This window comes from Amphibalanus amphitrite, unplaced genomic scaffold, assembly GCF_019059575.1.
Source record: "Amphibalanus amphitrite isolate SeventyFive unplaced genomic scaffold, NRLGWU_Aamphi_draft 000886F_arrow, whole genome shotgun sequence".
Classification (NCBI taxonomy): domain Eukaryota; kingdom Metazoa; phylum Arthropoda; class Thecostraca; order Balanomorpha; family Balanidae; genus Amphibalanus; species Amphibalanus amphitrite.
Window position 1 is genome coordinate 262,718 of NW_024882380.1, and position 15,019 is coordinate 277,736.

The 15,019-nt window shown below is 49.5% G+C and overlaps 1 protein-coding gene across 2 annotated transcripts in view; it reads right to left on the reverse strand.

The window, feature by feature from the left end:
• LOC122367660 (pre-mRNA-splicing factor SLU7-like) overlaps positions 1–15,019 on the reverse strand; it is a 38,505-nt gene that overhangs the window by 18,480 nt on the left and 5,006 nt on the right. Inside the window, exons 1-9 of one of the 2 annotated variants that reach the window (XM_043340975.1) lie at positions 12,482–12,711; positions 10,289–10,421; positions 6,760–7,060; positions 6,370–6,557; positions 5,855–6,087; positions 5,230–5,536; positions 4,729–4,857; positions 3,513–3,722; positions 2,460–2,618 (exon numbers count right to left, since the gene is read on the reverse strand). In XM_043340975.1, the coding sequence (XP_043196910.1) occupies positions 2,460–2,618; positions 3,513–3,722; positions 4,729–4,857; positions 5,230–5,536; positions 5,855–6,087; positions 6,370–6,557; positions 6,760–7,060; positions 10,289–10,417 (1,656 nt within the window). In that variant the 5' untranslated portion in view covers positions 10,418–10,421; positions 12,482–12,711. Of the gene's footprint in view, positions 1–2,459; positions 2,619–3,512; positions 3,723–4,728; positions 4,858–5,229; positions 5,537–5,854; positions 6,088–6,369; positions 6,558–6,759; positions 7,061–10,288; positions 10,422–12,481; positions 12,712–15,019 lie in introns of those variants that run through there. The other variant, XM_043340974.1, reaches the window with a different exon arrangement.

The following is a 15,019-nucleotide window of genomic DNA, read 5'->3' on the forward strand; positions in this document are numbered from 1 at the left end:
GTCCGGAACCCAGTTCGCCAGCTCATGCCACCGGAGATTCCAGTGTCGTGGTCGGTGGTGGCGTCGTCGTTCGTGACAAACCCTCGATACCTCGCGCTAAGTCGCGCATTACCTATGTTCTTCGTGATTCCTCTGATTGGAAGAGTGCCACAGTCCTGAGTCGTGCTGGGAAAGCCAAAGGGAAGTACAAATCCTTTTTGAATGTTCTTGACGATGGTGATGAAGTTGGCAAATGTGTAGACTGGCGGGATGTTGATGACTGGAAGCCTTTGAATCAAGACGTACTGGTGTGCACATCGGATGACATCATGGCGGCTAAATTGTGTGAGTTAGAAAACTGGGAAAAGAATGAGGTGTATTCCGCTGTTCCCGATGAAGGACAACACTGTATCAGCTGCCGCTGGGTGATAACTGAAAAAGGTAATCCTGATGGTAGCTCACGCATCAAGGCTCGACTTGTTGCCAGAGGTTTTGAGGAGGACACATCTGGAGTCCAGACTGACTCGCCAACGTGCGGGAAGGAGTCACTAAGGGTGGTGCTCGCCATTGCAGCCTCACAGAGTTGGAGCTGTCATAGTATCGACGTGAAGGCAGCGTTCCTTCAGGGTTCTCCTCTCGAACGCGAGGTGTTCTTGCGCCCGCCTTCTGAGGCTAACGCAGGGTCACATGTGTGGAAAATGAAGACGTGCGTGTATGGCCTGAATGATGCCAGCAGGTACTGGTACCTGCGTGTCAGACGGGAGCTCCTCGCACTGGGAATGGTGGCCAGCAAACTTGATGCGGCGCTTTTCTACTGGAGAGCTGAGGACGGCCTTGAGGGCATCATCACCTGTCATGTGGACGATTTCCTGTGGTGTGGTTCCTCAAGGTTCGAGAAGGAGGTGATCGAGAAGCTGCGGCAGGTCTTCCTCCTGGGTTCTGAGGAATCTGAAATCTTCAAGTACCTTGGGCTGCACATTCACCAGCAGTCTGATAAGGTGATCAAGGTTCACCAGATGCCGCAGGCTGAGGAGCTGCAAGAGCCAAATCTCTCACCAGAGAGGCGAATGCAGAAAGACAGTGAGCTCTCTCCTGCAGAGCTTACCCGCCTCCATGGCGTGACAGGACAAATCAATTGGCTGGCCACGCAGACAAGACCAGATCTTTCATTTGATGTTTGTGATCTCTCTTGTTCCATTAGGGATCCAAAGGTAGCTGATCTACAAAGGGCTGCTAAGGTAGTTCGAAAGGCTCAGTCGGCGCGGGTTAGTCTGAAATATCCTCATCTGGACTTGTCACAGAGCTCGGTGGTAGTGTACAGCGATGCGAGTTACGGCAATCTTCCAGATGGGTCCTCGCAGGGAGGATACGTTGTGTTCCTTAGAGACAAAAGGGGAAGATGCGCGCCACTTGCCTGGTCTTCAGCAAAGATCAAGCGCATTGTGAGAAGTACGTTGGCTGCAGAGTGCATGGCACTTCAAGATGGTGCTGATGCAGCTGTCCTTTTGGCTGCGCTGATTTCTGAGGCACTGTATGACGGGTCAGGAGACATGAGTGTGATGTGCTACATAGACAGCAGAGGGCTGTACAGGGCACTGTACTCGACCAAGGCGGTGCAGGACAAGAGACTTCGGATTGACATAGCCAGGATTAGGCAGATGCTGGAAGTTGGCGAGGTGACCAGGGTCTGCTGGGTCGACAGTTCTCAGCAGCTGGCAGACAGTCTGACCAAGAGGACGGCATCTTCCAATGCTCTGTTAGACGTGCTGAAGACGGGTATTCTGTAAATCGGGTTAGGTGTCACTATGAGGATGACTACGGTATCGTTGTTGAAGGAGGTGTCGTTGAAGACCTGTTTTGTTGTGACTCGCGTATTGAACAAAAAAGATAAGGGGATGATTGTTAGTTTAATTGTTTACATTCCTGATGTGCTGTATATGTATACGTAAATGTGCACGGTCTTGAGCATGCGCATGTGTCTCTGGTTTCCGCATGTGTTTGGCATGTGCATGTGCATCCCGCGCTATGCATCCCGTGCTATGCCTTACTCATACTGTCTTCATTTACCTTTCAGTTTGTGGTGGGGCTTAAATAAATGCATGCTCAAGAGATATTGATCTTTGTGAATTGAACAGTGATGACCGTTACAAGTCCCTGGAGGGTGTTTCGAGATAGCTCTGCAACTAACGAGGTTCTTCCAGTGTCACAGGGAACGTGCTGTAGTTAGCAACTGCCTGTTGTCAGTAATCACCTCAGCTAAGCAACTAGCGACGTAACAGTAATGTGATGAACTCACGAGAACTTCAGCTAAACGGGACTCACTCGCGTCGTCAAACGTGCACGCAAACAACCGGATGTTGTTGCGAAAAAAAAATAAATGCCTGCAGCGCAATGGACAAATGGATGGCAAATGCAAAGAGCTGCTGGCTACCAGCGAAGATGCGATGCAAGGTAGATGTCAGCCTGATCGGTGAGCTTACCTCTTGGATCTTCCTCTTCTTCACCTCCTCTTCGTCTTCTTCGGACTCGGAGTCGCTGGAGCTGGAGCTCGAGTCCTTCTTCCTGCGCTTCTTCTTCTGCTTCTTACTCTTCTTCTTCCTCTTCTTCTCGCGCTTTTTGGCCATCCTCTCCTCATGCTCCTGTGAGAATCAGAATAAAAGGACCGTCAAATACAATCATGGAATACATGCAACTAAAGAAAAAGAATCGCATCAGGATCTTCATTAAAGCAAGTGGCAGAAAGCATAAAGGCTTTAACATACGAATTCAACGTTAAATTGCCCGGAACCACCATGTTTAAGCGATTGCACAACTGCGGGTCTTGTCTCCTAAATTAGCTTCATCTCCGCATTAACTATTCTTGCAAGTCACTTAGGAGCATTTCAAATTGCGCACCTTGCAAACGCAATCACAGCTTTAAACGAAATACGCTGCCCGAAGAAATCGCACCCATCTGTTCGCTTAGCAATGTAGGAAGTCTAGAGAAAATATATGACACTTTCTCTCACTTGAATTAATCGGAGTTCAACCCTAATTTCACGCTTGGTGGCCTTATTCGATTCAACACCTTCAGAGCCGCACACCATAGCATGGTCCAATATATATCTGGCTACAACCCACCCGTTTATCAATCAACATCTCAACGGCACTCACCACAGCCCACCCCGAACATAAATATGCTACGATCGATTTCTTATCATTCCCACCTACACCAGAAGGCACTCGTTAATGGTCAGACACCAGCCGCGTTGCGTGATCATAAGATCACTGTCCTACCATCGCCGAAATACAAATGAGTTTGAGACTAACTACTCTATTACATGCATAGTAGGGTAGCCTGCTATGTCATCGATTCGCATAGCCCAGTACGTCAGGGACTCATTGACAGCATCAGTATAAATTCTAGGTGGCTTACTATGTCATCGATTCGCAATAGCCCAGTCCGTCTGGGGACTCATAGGGCAGCATCGGTATAATTTTGCGTCGTCACTCATCAGACAACAATAGCCTCTCAGCACAGTTCCCCGGCTCACCTCCATCAGTGTTTTCCTCCTCTGTCGCTCCTCTGCGCCGCTGTCGGTGTCGGCGGCCTGTTCCAGGGCCCCTGCCGTCCCGGCGCCGGAGCCGCCCTCCCCGGCCCCCTCCTCCCCCTCTCCCTCTCCGTCAGGACGAGTGGCCGGGGGCAGGGTGAGCATGTCCGTGGCGTTCACCGCCCGGCCCGCCTCGCCCGTGCAGTACGAGTTCTGGGGAGAGACGTGCGAAGAGTTGGTCGTCGGCCGCTCTGGTTTATTTGCGGTACAGCATATAAAACACGGAAGAAGGTGCAGAATAAACTTGCAGCCATAGTGCTGTCGTTAAAAAAAAAAAAAATGAGGAGAGAGATATGGGCCCTCGGCCACTGGGGTACCTTATACCGTATACAGATCTTAGAGAGATGAGGACATGCAGTGTTAGGCGGCAGCAGCTAACGGAACGGAGGTATTCGTAGAGTTAGCCTAGGGTTGCGTTTGAATGATGTTGGGTGGGTAAGATACAGGCAGCCGTGCTAAATTTCAGCGGATTAACTAGATCTCAGCGTTCGTTGTTCTTGAAGACGAGTGGGACTTTGGATGGTCCGAGAGAGAAGATCTGGAGAAACACAACGAACGATAACTGGTGTGATCCTTAAATAGCATTACATCACAACGTTACCGCATCAAATCCTGTGTAAGTCACTGCATACTAGCGACGTCTGGCAATCTCAGACGGTAACAAAAGGAAATGGTCAGATGTTTGATGTAAACACAAAGTCTAGTGCAAGGAACTGAACGAGTGAGAACTGAGGAGTGAGCAATGGTTCGGACTCAATACTCGAACCATCTAAAAACGAGTACAGCCTGTGCGGTAACATGCATGTAACCGCACAGGCTATGGTTATTGGTTACCACACAGGCTATAGGCTACCGCATAGGCACAGGCAATTGGCTACCGCTCAGTCATATATGACTGAGCGGTAGCCAATAGAATGACTGGAGGCAGACTCTGACCAACAACGGGCCGATCCACGTCCAAACCACCCAGCGCCACCTGGGTTCCTGCCCCGGGCGCCCCGTTCGTGGCTCATCTAACCTAAGATACCTTGAGACTGTAGCAGCAGTGTTGAGGGAGAGGGGCTGGTCACCGTAATCATAGAGGGAGGGGGCACTCCTGGTCAACTGTTCATGGGTGGCGGTGTAGAAAAATGTGCCCGTCGCTCAGTAATTAGCTTACCTTGATGAGACTGTAGCAGCACTTGTAGCCCCAGTGTCCGTCTCGCCAGTAGCTGCCCCAGACGGTCGTGTGGTTGTTGATGTAGACGTCCTCCTCATACTGACTCCGGACCACCTCCTTCTCGGCGCCCTGGGACGTCACAGATGAGGTCAGATACAGTCATAGACCAGTTCCGACACAGAGGGTAGGCGACCGGCGGTATAGTGCACTGAAAGCCAATTTACCGTGAAAACGAAATGAAAGCCAATATTCAGCATATCATCAGTTGACAAAAACCTCTGCAGCCATTGAAAATAAGACCCATAAGTGTCAGTGTATGCTGATTGATTGTTGACAGACAAGAACGTGCTATAACAATAGTACCTGACAGCTAGCATGGTGGTTTGTGAGTTAGTTGAAAGTAAATCAAGCATAGAAGACAAAAATTGCTAAGGAATCATGAACATCATGTGCCCATTGAAACAAACAACTTCCAAATGCAACCCACACTCTCCCACCTACCTTCACAATTTTGCCCTGTCGGCTGTACTCCACATAGTGCTCCGTCTGCGCGAGCAGCAGCTCTCTCGGTGGCGCGTCCAAGTGCTCCTCCCCTCCGTACTTCTCCAACAGACCACCACGAGCCGCGCCCTTCAGCTCAGAGCGCTTTTTGCGGAACTCGCGCTCCAGCTGCTCGAGTTTGGTGGGCTCGGCCAGCGCGTGCACGTCCACACCGCCGGCGTGCGCATCCCAGGCGAACATCTGAGACGCCGCGTGCTTGGTCGTGTCGCCGGTGAACCGGACAAAGTTCTCGCCCTGGTAGTCGACGCTGGAAACGAGACAAGATGCGGGGTAGGTTAGAATAATTGTAAAATAAATGAAAGCGACACAGAGTGGTGGAGGGGTGGAGGATACATGTTCGGTCATCCTAAATGATTACGGCGCGTGCTAGTCCCAAATCTGTAGACCTGAACCTGAAGATCTCGGGCACGAAGCAAGATAGCGACAAGCGGTAGTTAGGCTTGCACATAGATAAAACATAGATAAGTGATACCCACATGTGACAACACGACAGGTCCAAAAATAAAGAGAAGCACACCCCCTTCAAACATGCCCTGAAGTCCAGGTAATCCCATTAGTTACTCACTCCTGTTTGCCGGTGGCCTCGTAGGGGTTCTCCCTCATACTGCGCGTTTTCGGGTCGTAGTAGGCCGAGTCGAGCGCCAGGTTACGCAGGTACTTGGCCGTATCCTCGCGGATACGCAGGTTACGCACAGTGATGCGCTGTTTGGAGTCCACCTTTGTTCCCGGCATGTCTACGCCCTCCGCGTACTTCTCGTCATCCTCGCTAGAGGCGCCACCGTCGTCATACTCCGCCAGCTGAGAACAGAACGATCAGTGAGCAGCGAGATGTAAATCGGGTCTGAAAAACAGCGCACAACTAAATCTTAACAGTGTCCGCAGCACGAGGCTTTGTACCATTAAGCTTACGATTTACACATTGATCAAATACAATTTTCAGAGCCCAAAATGCATTATACTAGGCAGGGCTGCACAATAAAACATCGATAGCAGGAAATGCCAGTTCAAAGTGTTATACACTTGAAACCCTCTTTTCCTCTCCTTACCAGCTCCCGACAATGTATCCAGCACCACGCTTACCTCCTCTCCTGTAACACCGGCCTTCAGTTTGTTGGCCTTCAGCTGGCGCTTGGCCTCCTCGATCTTCCGGTGCTCCTCGAGGATCTGGCTGTGGTCCGACGGGTCGTAGCCGTTCCACCGGTCCCGTTTGCCGTCAAAGTCGAGCGCCAGATTCGGCTGTGCGTGCTCGTCAGCCGCTATGGAGGTACCTGGTGGACGGAGGCGAAAACAGCAGCGTCAGAATATTGTTCAATGAGTCAGATGGCAGCACAAGATAACATGCGAGACTGGACGAGATGCACGAGAAGCTATGATCCTGAAAACAAAGCTGTAACGGAAAATGCGGAAACTGTTACACAGCCATCTGAGAAAAACATGAGGTTGATCATTCTAAGCATTCCCGTCACCTACCGGTGTACTTGGCGCCCGTTTTGCGCGGTCGCTCCAAGCAGTCCTTGCGTTTGTGGGTCATGGCTCCGCAGTTCTCACAGGCTCCCTTCCTGAACTTGGTGGCCACGCGGGACGTATCGACGCCGCGCTTGTACCACTCGTCCAGCCGGGAGAACTCCTTTTGCTTCTCGGGCTGGGGCCGCTGGTGTTTGAGCGTGGGCCCCGTTTGTCCAAAGTACCATGGTGCCGCCGAGATGTATTGCGGGATGTGCGGGTTGATGTCCTTGCCCTCCTCGTCGACGGCCGCCGGCACCGTACCCAGCTGCCGGCGGACGGGAGAGGGCCGGTCAGAGGTCAGCAGACCGACAGTCAGCGGTCAGCAGACCGACAGTCAGCGGTCAGCAGACCGGCGGTCAGAGGTCAGCAGACCGACAGTCAGAGGTCAGCAGACCGACAGTCAGAGGTCAGCAGACCGACAGTCAGCGGTCAGCAGACCGGCGGTCAGAGGCCCGACGGACGGAAAAGGGCAGTCAGCAGACCGGCGGTTAGAGGTCAGCAGACCGGCGGTCAGAGGTCAGCAGACCGACAGTCAGAGGCCCGACGGACGGAAGAGAGCGGTCAGAGGTCAGCAGACTGGCAGTCAGAGGCTCGGCGGACGGGACACGGCTGTCAGAGAGATGGAAAATAAGGATGAAAGGATAGCAAGTTGTCAATATGCGGCAAAATGGTAGTTAGTCGGACCCCAGAGGTCAGAGAAGGGTGGCCGATGCCTGTCAGACACGACGATCAGAGGTCAGTTGTAGATATGGAAGGTCAGGACTGACAAGCAAGGACTGTGAAGGATCAGCGTCCAGTGAAGGGGTGGCAGGCGGTCAGGGGCCAATAGATACAGGCGATCATAGCAGCGTTGGAAATGGAATTGTGGCCTCTTTCTGGTCCTGGCATTTTATTCTCTGGGTGGGTTAGCCCTGTACAGAGTTTAGCCTTTCGGGACCCACTCAGGGCCGCAGTTGTTTCCGCCGCTCGCCCCAATCGAGATGCAAAGTTAATAGTCCACAAAGCTTAGTTAGGGCCCCGGAATCCACGACTTCAAAGTAAATCGATTCTACGAAGCCCTTGCTTTCATCTACATACAAACACTAACAATAATACTGGACTAGGCCGGTTCGGCTGGCCCTAAACAAGCTTCATGTGACCACCAACTTTGCGTCTCGACTAGGGCGACCGGTGAAAATAACCGCGGCTTCGAGCGGGTCCCGAAAGGTTGAACGCTGGACGGGGTTTACCCACCAGAATAAAACGCCAGGACCAGAAACAGACCACAATTCCAACACTGGACAATCACAATGCCAGCAGAAACAGGGAGTAAGGAGCTTCCAGATGGGAGATATGAGTCAGCAGACATGGGCAGCCAAACATTTTTTTACACATGGGAAAGTTAAGGACCAGATGAAGGAAAATGGTTGGTTTTATCATGTCAGACTACATTAAAGACAATGTTCAGGTTCAAATATATGATCCAGATAATGTAGGTTGTGTTTTAACCCGCGCACCGACGGGGGTCTGCGCCAACTTCGCACCGACGGGGGGGGGGGCGGATGACCGCCCCCCCCCCCCTGAGATCTCGAGAACGAAGTAAGATAGCGACAAGCAGTAAACGGCATCGGATACGCACGGTCAAGATCTATAATTTTTACTAAGGTCATTTTCAGGTCAGGTCAAAGATGACGTCACAGGGGTCGAAAAAGTCAAAATGGCGGCGCTAGATATTGAGAGAGTTTTTCTCGAATAACTTTCGAATTAGTCAAGATAGGAACAAACTAAGGGCATCATCGTGATCCTCTCGTCAATCCGCATCAAATGATATATATGTTGACCTCGAAAGGTCAAGGTCAAAGGTTGACCTCAGGTCACGTGACCTCGAGGTCATCATGTATATCATTCGATGCGTCTTGACGAGCTGAACACAATGAGACCATCCACGCGGCTGTATCTTGTTCCTGTACGGAGTTATTGGCCAAAAACCTTTGGTGACCTTTGATGACGTCACATGACCTCACAGCTGCCCAACAGCAAAACAGACCTCAAGGTAGTGAAGGTTGATCGTATATAAAGTCATGTATGGTATATGGGGCCATTCCGACCCGTTTTATTTAGTGGTAAAAATAGGGAGTTGATTTTTCCCCCATTGACTTATAATGGGGAGGTCGCGAAATTGACCTGACCTTAGGTCACCGATATCAAAATTCCGAGGTATACAAATTGAAGCTACTAATGACCTAATAACATCTTGCGACTTTCAAAGGCCTCCGACATCTACTGTAGCTCTAGCACGGTGACAAAGTTGCAAAAAAGTGACTTGAGGTTGGGTCATTCAAAGTGACCTGGTGACCTGACCTTAAAAGGTAGGAGGTTCAAACTTGCACACCATGTGTAAAATTGATGAGGGAATAGTCGTACCAAATTTCGCGACGCGTAGCGCCGCGGTTTTCCCGCTATTCGCGAAAAACCTCAGGGGGGGGGGGGGGCGGATATCCGCCCACCCCGTCGGTGCGCGGGTTAACCCTCGCCCGTATTGGTGTTTTTCCAGCCGCGAACGTATAAGGGGGGGGGGTCCGTTGGACCCCCCCCCCCTCTTGCCGTTTCGCCCCTGATCGAGCTAGAGCTTCGCGGAAAAAACGAGCGTGTTGCCCGTGACGAGAGGAAGCCGATGATACCTAATTTTAAGGTCCTAGGTCATTGGTTGACCTTGCAGGTCAGGTCAATGACCCAAAAGTCGGGAAAATCGGGACCTGTTAGAACGTCGTAAAATGTGGCTGCTATGGGGTTTTTCGGGGCGCTGATCACGAATATCATGTTAGTTTTGATCACAGATGATGTCTTTATGCATTAAGTCCAGGTCGGGTCAGGTCAGGTCAGGTCAACCAGTAGGGGTCCTGCCGGGTATTCCTAGTAGGTGTCAACCGCCTCTGACAGCTTCGTAACATGTTACGAAGGTACCAAAACTACTTCGTAAACGTTCATATGGCTGCTAAATTCGAATTCAGCTCCAAAAACTGGCCTAGAAACATGTAAAACTCGAAAAAGTGAACCGAGGTCACCAAAGGTCAATGACCTGACCTGACCTTCAGGTGACCTTGACACCCACCCTAATGCATGGGGGCAACATCATATCACATGTTTGAACGCTTGAAACCACGAAAAGACTGCAAACGCGCGGCTAATGCGAGCCGACATACGCCGAATCGCGATTCCGGCCAAACATGGTCTCGAAAAGTAGGTCACAGGTCAAAGGTCATTGGGGTCAGGGTCATGAAATTTTCAGGGTAGGTGTAAAATTGATTAACGCGAAGGTACTGAAAGTTTCGTCGTGATCGGCCGCTTTTTACGCGAGTTATTCGCGAAAAACCATGGGGGGGTCCGTTCGCCCCCCCCCCCCTATACGGGCGAGGGTTAAGGTAGAGATGCCAATTATAGACAAAAAGAGACCATTTTCTTGAAAAGCGAAACAGTGACAAATGATTTGAGCACAACATAAAGTAGACTTTACCTTTCTGGCCTCCTCCAGCTCTTTGGCCTGCTTCCATTCTTCTCTTGTCTTCTTCTTTGGCTCCCCGCCATCACCCTGGTCCTTGTTGCGAATTATTGCAGAAACGGGAGCAGTGGATGACTGCGCCATTTTGCTAGAAACAAGAGAAGCATCAGAATCTGCAGGATATAATGATGAGGCTCAAGAAACTAGTTCAATAAAGGAAAAACTAAAACAAGGGATCAGCCACTTGTTAGGCAGGTTGAATTAAGTGTTTTTATTCAGTTCTTACAAACACATCTCATGTGTGTAATGTAGGTATGATGCAATTACATCAATAGCAACTAGAGAAAAGTTAATCAATTCAGTGTCAGAATTTAAAACATTAACTAGGCATTTTTATTTTTTAACCCTCGCCCGCACATGGGGGGGGGGTTGCCACCCCCCCCCCCCCAGGTAGTCTTTCTGCTCTGCACTCAACATTTTTAGAGCTAGAAGGCTGATTTTTCGTATAGCTGCTCCTCTATCCTTTCTTGATGTCCACTGAAAATTTCAAGTTTCTGTGATTTTTGGTTTCGGAGATATGACCTTGTTTTTCAGGTCATGTCATGACCCAAATGGCCAATTCTCAACATCTTGCGTTTGCCATGGGCCTTATGAGCTTTTGACACCCTGATTTCGGCCTTTTTTGCCAGTCTTACCTCCTACCTATCATGGAACATGTTGTTCGACGATGTACAGGGGTCAAGGTCAGGGTCAAGGTCAACCTAGGTCACCTAAGATAATTGCGTTTGAGGCAAACTGAATTTACTTTTTTTGAAGTTTTTTTACTGCATTTTTGGTAAAAGCTTCTCAGATCATGATTTCATGTAATATGGACCCAAAAACAATCGGTGCACACATCAGTATACACACAGACACACACAGACATACAAACACATATAATTGACCTTGACCTAACTTGACCTGAAATGACCTCAGCAGCAAAATTCTGGTCAGATAGTGTGACAAAGAGGTTCTAGCTGGCTTGGCACCAGAAAACAGCATCGTCATCGGTATTTGATAAGCAGCACACTTGATATCCAACGGTGACCCAAAACAGCAACATTTTTTAGTTTGACCTGACCTGGAAGGTCAATGACTGACCTGAGAAGGTAAAACTGGGTATCAATGGATTCGTCTGTTCCCAAAGAATCTTTTTGGTCCTTACTGCTAAGCTCTATCTCCAACAGGAACGAAATGGCGCGGGGGGGGGGGTGGCAACCACCCCCCCCATGTGCGTTCTAGGATGGGAAAATGGCATGTGCGGGCGAGGGTTAAGTTTTCTGTTTGCAATTTACTAGAATGGAATTCACAATAAAGATTACATCATTGGTAGCTACAGCAGTAATTTCCTGACCCAGTAAGGTAGGTAACTGGCTTGGAGTGAAGAGTGAGGTCTTTGGTAGGTGTCAACTGTTAAGTACCTACCTATGTGTAGTTAGGAGCTAATTTGACCCTGTTTCATTGCATAGTGCACTCCACTCACTAATACAATTCACAAGCTACCTACCAACACAGAATGTGATTGTGATAATAAATATATCATGAGTCTGGGGAGCATTAAATCCCTCTTTTGCGCCCTCACCCTAGGCTAAGCCTATTTGCTCAGTTTTAGAGAGTAAAAAAGTGGAAATGACCCTGGGGAGTAGAGAGCAATACTGACTTTTCATCTACTCTACAATAGTGTTAGGTAACTTAAACTCATTTGATAACTCATTTGTCACTTGTCAGTCAAAAAAGGGCATCCGAGTTCAAGTTTGATGTCTCCATCGAAACTGAAAGAGCAACTACCTGCATACTTAGTTCAGTTCTCGCATTTGGTTTGAACTTTGAAGTGCTACAATGCAGAGGCCAGTTTTACAAACAGAAAAATAGCCGCCTGCCTGAATTTTTTACCTTAAGACCGTTTCACATACTGAATGCAAACACGATGGGCACGTATATCGAGCGCGGATAAGGCTTTGCCGTTTACGGTCTGTATGTGAAGCAGCCTTAAGGAAAAATTCCAGCAGGCGGCTATTTTTCTGTTGGTAAGACTGGCCTCAGGATCATGAATTGAGTGTTTATGAATCTCAATCTGAGGCCAGTTTTACCAACAGAAAAATAGCTGCCTGCCAGCAGAAACTGGCCTCTGGAATAAAACCACTCATTTTCTGAAACTAAAACCCTTACCCTTGTTTCTACTGCCGCGCCTTTGCTCCTACAATTATATTGATATGAAGCAAAAATTTAATGCACCCGCAAATCCATTGATCGAATCCTTTGGCTTTAACTTCACTCAATTAACCTCTGAAATTGAATCAATAACCTCAAATAAAATTGGAATTACGTTGGAATTACGGGCTCTCTCTATCGTCTGGATAAAAATAGGCCCCGCCCATCCCAATCAGCTGCTGTATGACGAGTTGATGACGACAACCACTACTTACCAGCAACCAATCTAGGGATAGCGTACGTGACAGTAATGGTGCAGCGGTTGCAAAATATTACATTGTTATTCAAACGGTTTTTGCTTTTAGGGCCTTGTTGTTTAACCCATCTGTGTTTTATTGTATTGAGATATGTGATTAGTAGATGAGGTGTTGATGAGGGCAGGTATTTTTTAAAAATATTTTTTTTTGACAATTTTTTGCCCTTCTTCTACTTAATAGCTGAACCCGGGGCCACATGAAGTCTAAACCTTATTTACATAACATGTCAATGCTGATGCTGTCTTGAAATGTGAAATTTAGACAATGGTAATAGGAATAATGAATAGCAATTTCACCAACAACTTGTTAATCTCTAGGAAGTGCAATTAAAATTAAAATCACTGTCTGCCACACTGCTTCGATCCTGGTCATGCAACCAACATTCATGGGTGGTGTTTCACGGCAGAGCACTGCAGTGCGCTGCGTGTGTCAGAGCATTGGGTTTCCATGGCAGTGTCAACAAACTTCACTGTGACGCTAAGCTATGACAGCATCCCAGAACGCTAGCATGCTGCGGTACCAGCACCAGCAGCATGCTAGCAGTATTTGAACTCAAACCTCTGTTTTTGGTACAGTTTTTCAGAACCTCTCACTCTGTTCCAAACGCGATTCATCATAAACTAAGAGATCACATGCAACGTCATTTGAGTGATGCTATGGTATGCCGTAGCTACCAGTGCACACAGTGTCTGGATGGTGAAACAGGGCCATTATTAATCACATTTGCTTTGCTTTGTTTCAGCAGAAACCTGTCTGCACATGGGAGGAGTGCAACAAAGGCCCATCAAGTTCATGCATGGCAGTGGATCTCAACAGGAGAAAACCAGAAAGAACATGGATGCTTGTAGATTGCAGTTGTACACTGCTGTTATCACCTGATATGCGTGGCTGGCATTGCTCCTGGCAAGAACCACCTGCAAGTGATGAGATGGTGCCTCAGTCGTTAAGTGTGCTGCAGTGTGAGAGGCGCCCTGATCTCTACTTTGTGATGGGTTTCCATTGGAGGTTCAACTGAGAAGTGAGAACTGACTGTGACCATGCTTGAGCATGCCAGTGGAGCTTTACATGCTTAGGGAAGCTTTTGAACAGATGCTGACCATGGCATGTCCCATCCAGTTATCACGTGCACAGAATGGTGGGGGAGGGCAACTCTGGGCTCTTGAGTCAGCCCTACTGCACATGGGGTACAGATGGCCGCTTACGTTTGGTGTGTCCTGCACTGCATTATCAAGCCCAGTCTGCTGCCACAGGCAATGGGTCGGGCTGCACTATATTAAAGGCAGACTATCTTGTAAAGGAGGCTGGCATCCTCTCCCATAATGACACACCAATTGGCAATCATCGCTGCGATGATCACGAGGGTGTCCGCTTATCTAACATGGTGAGGTGGAGAGCCAGCTCAAGCTGGCCTGAGGGATGGTTTTACTTCATCTGAGGCCCCCTTTCCCCGCCTGCCAGGTCCGGTCAAACGACCGCTTCACAGTGAACGACTTGCAGTGGATGCCGTCCCACAGCGCAACGAGCGCGCCGACCAGAGGCGGCGGCCAAGAGGCGGCCGCGCTCCCCCAGTCGACGGTCCCGGTGGACGTCGGCAACGCCCACCGTGCGACCATCAGATCGGCTCGCGACCGCGCCGTCGCCGACTGACCGCATGACTGGTATCTGTTCTTGATGTGGGACCGACTGCCACCGCCGGTCGCGGAAGGGCATCGCTCATCGGCCATCGACGTCCACCAGCTTCGCGTGGGTCACTGTTCGGGCTGCCACCAATACACCGAATCGGATGGAACCCTGTCGGCGAATGCCGGCGGTGCCCCGACATCGACTGCGCGGCGGCCAGTGCATCGCGTGCCGGGAGGAGGCTGGTACCCCCGATCGGTCATTGGTCACAAACCGTGTCCCAGCTCATGACTGCATCCAGCGCAGCTCTGTGAGATGTTCTGCTGCAGTCTGCCGCGTGTGTTGAAAGAAGAATGAACATGAGAAAACCTCAAAACTTTATGCCTATTAGTATTTGACCAGTATTGGAATAAGTTTGGATTTTGAGAATTTGTGTCCCTGTGCTTGTGCCTGTGTGGAAAGGAATGCTTTACGGTGTACCATCTCAATTTGTGCGGCTGCTGACAGGCCACCTGGGTGCCAACGTATGTGCGAATCCGCGAATACGTTGTGTTTCGTCAGTCGGTATCGTTCTGAAAATATTGACTGCAATAGGCTATATAGCGTATGACGGTTCAGC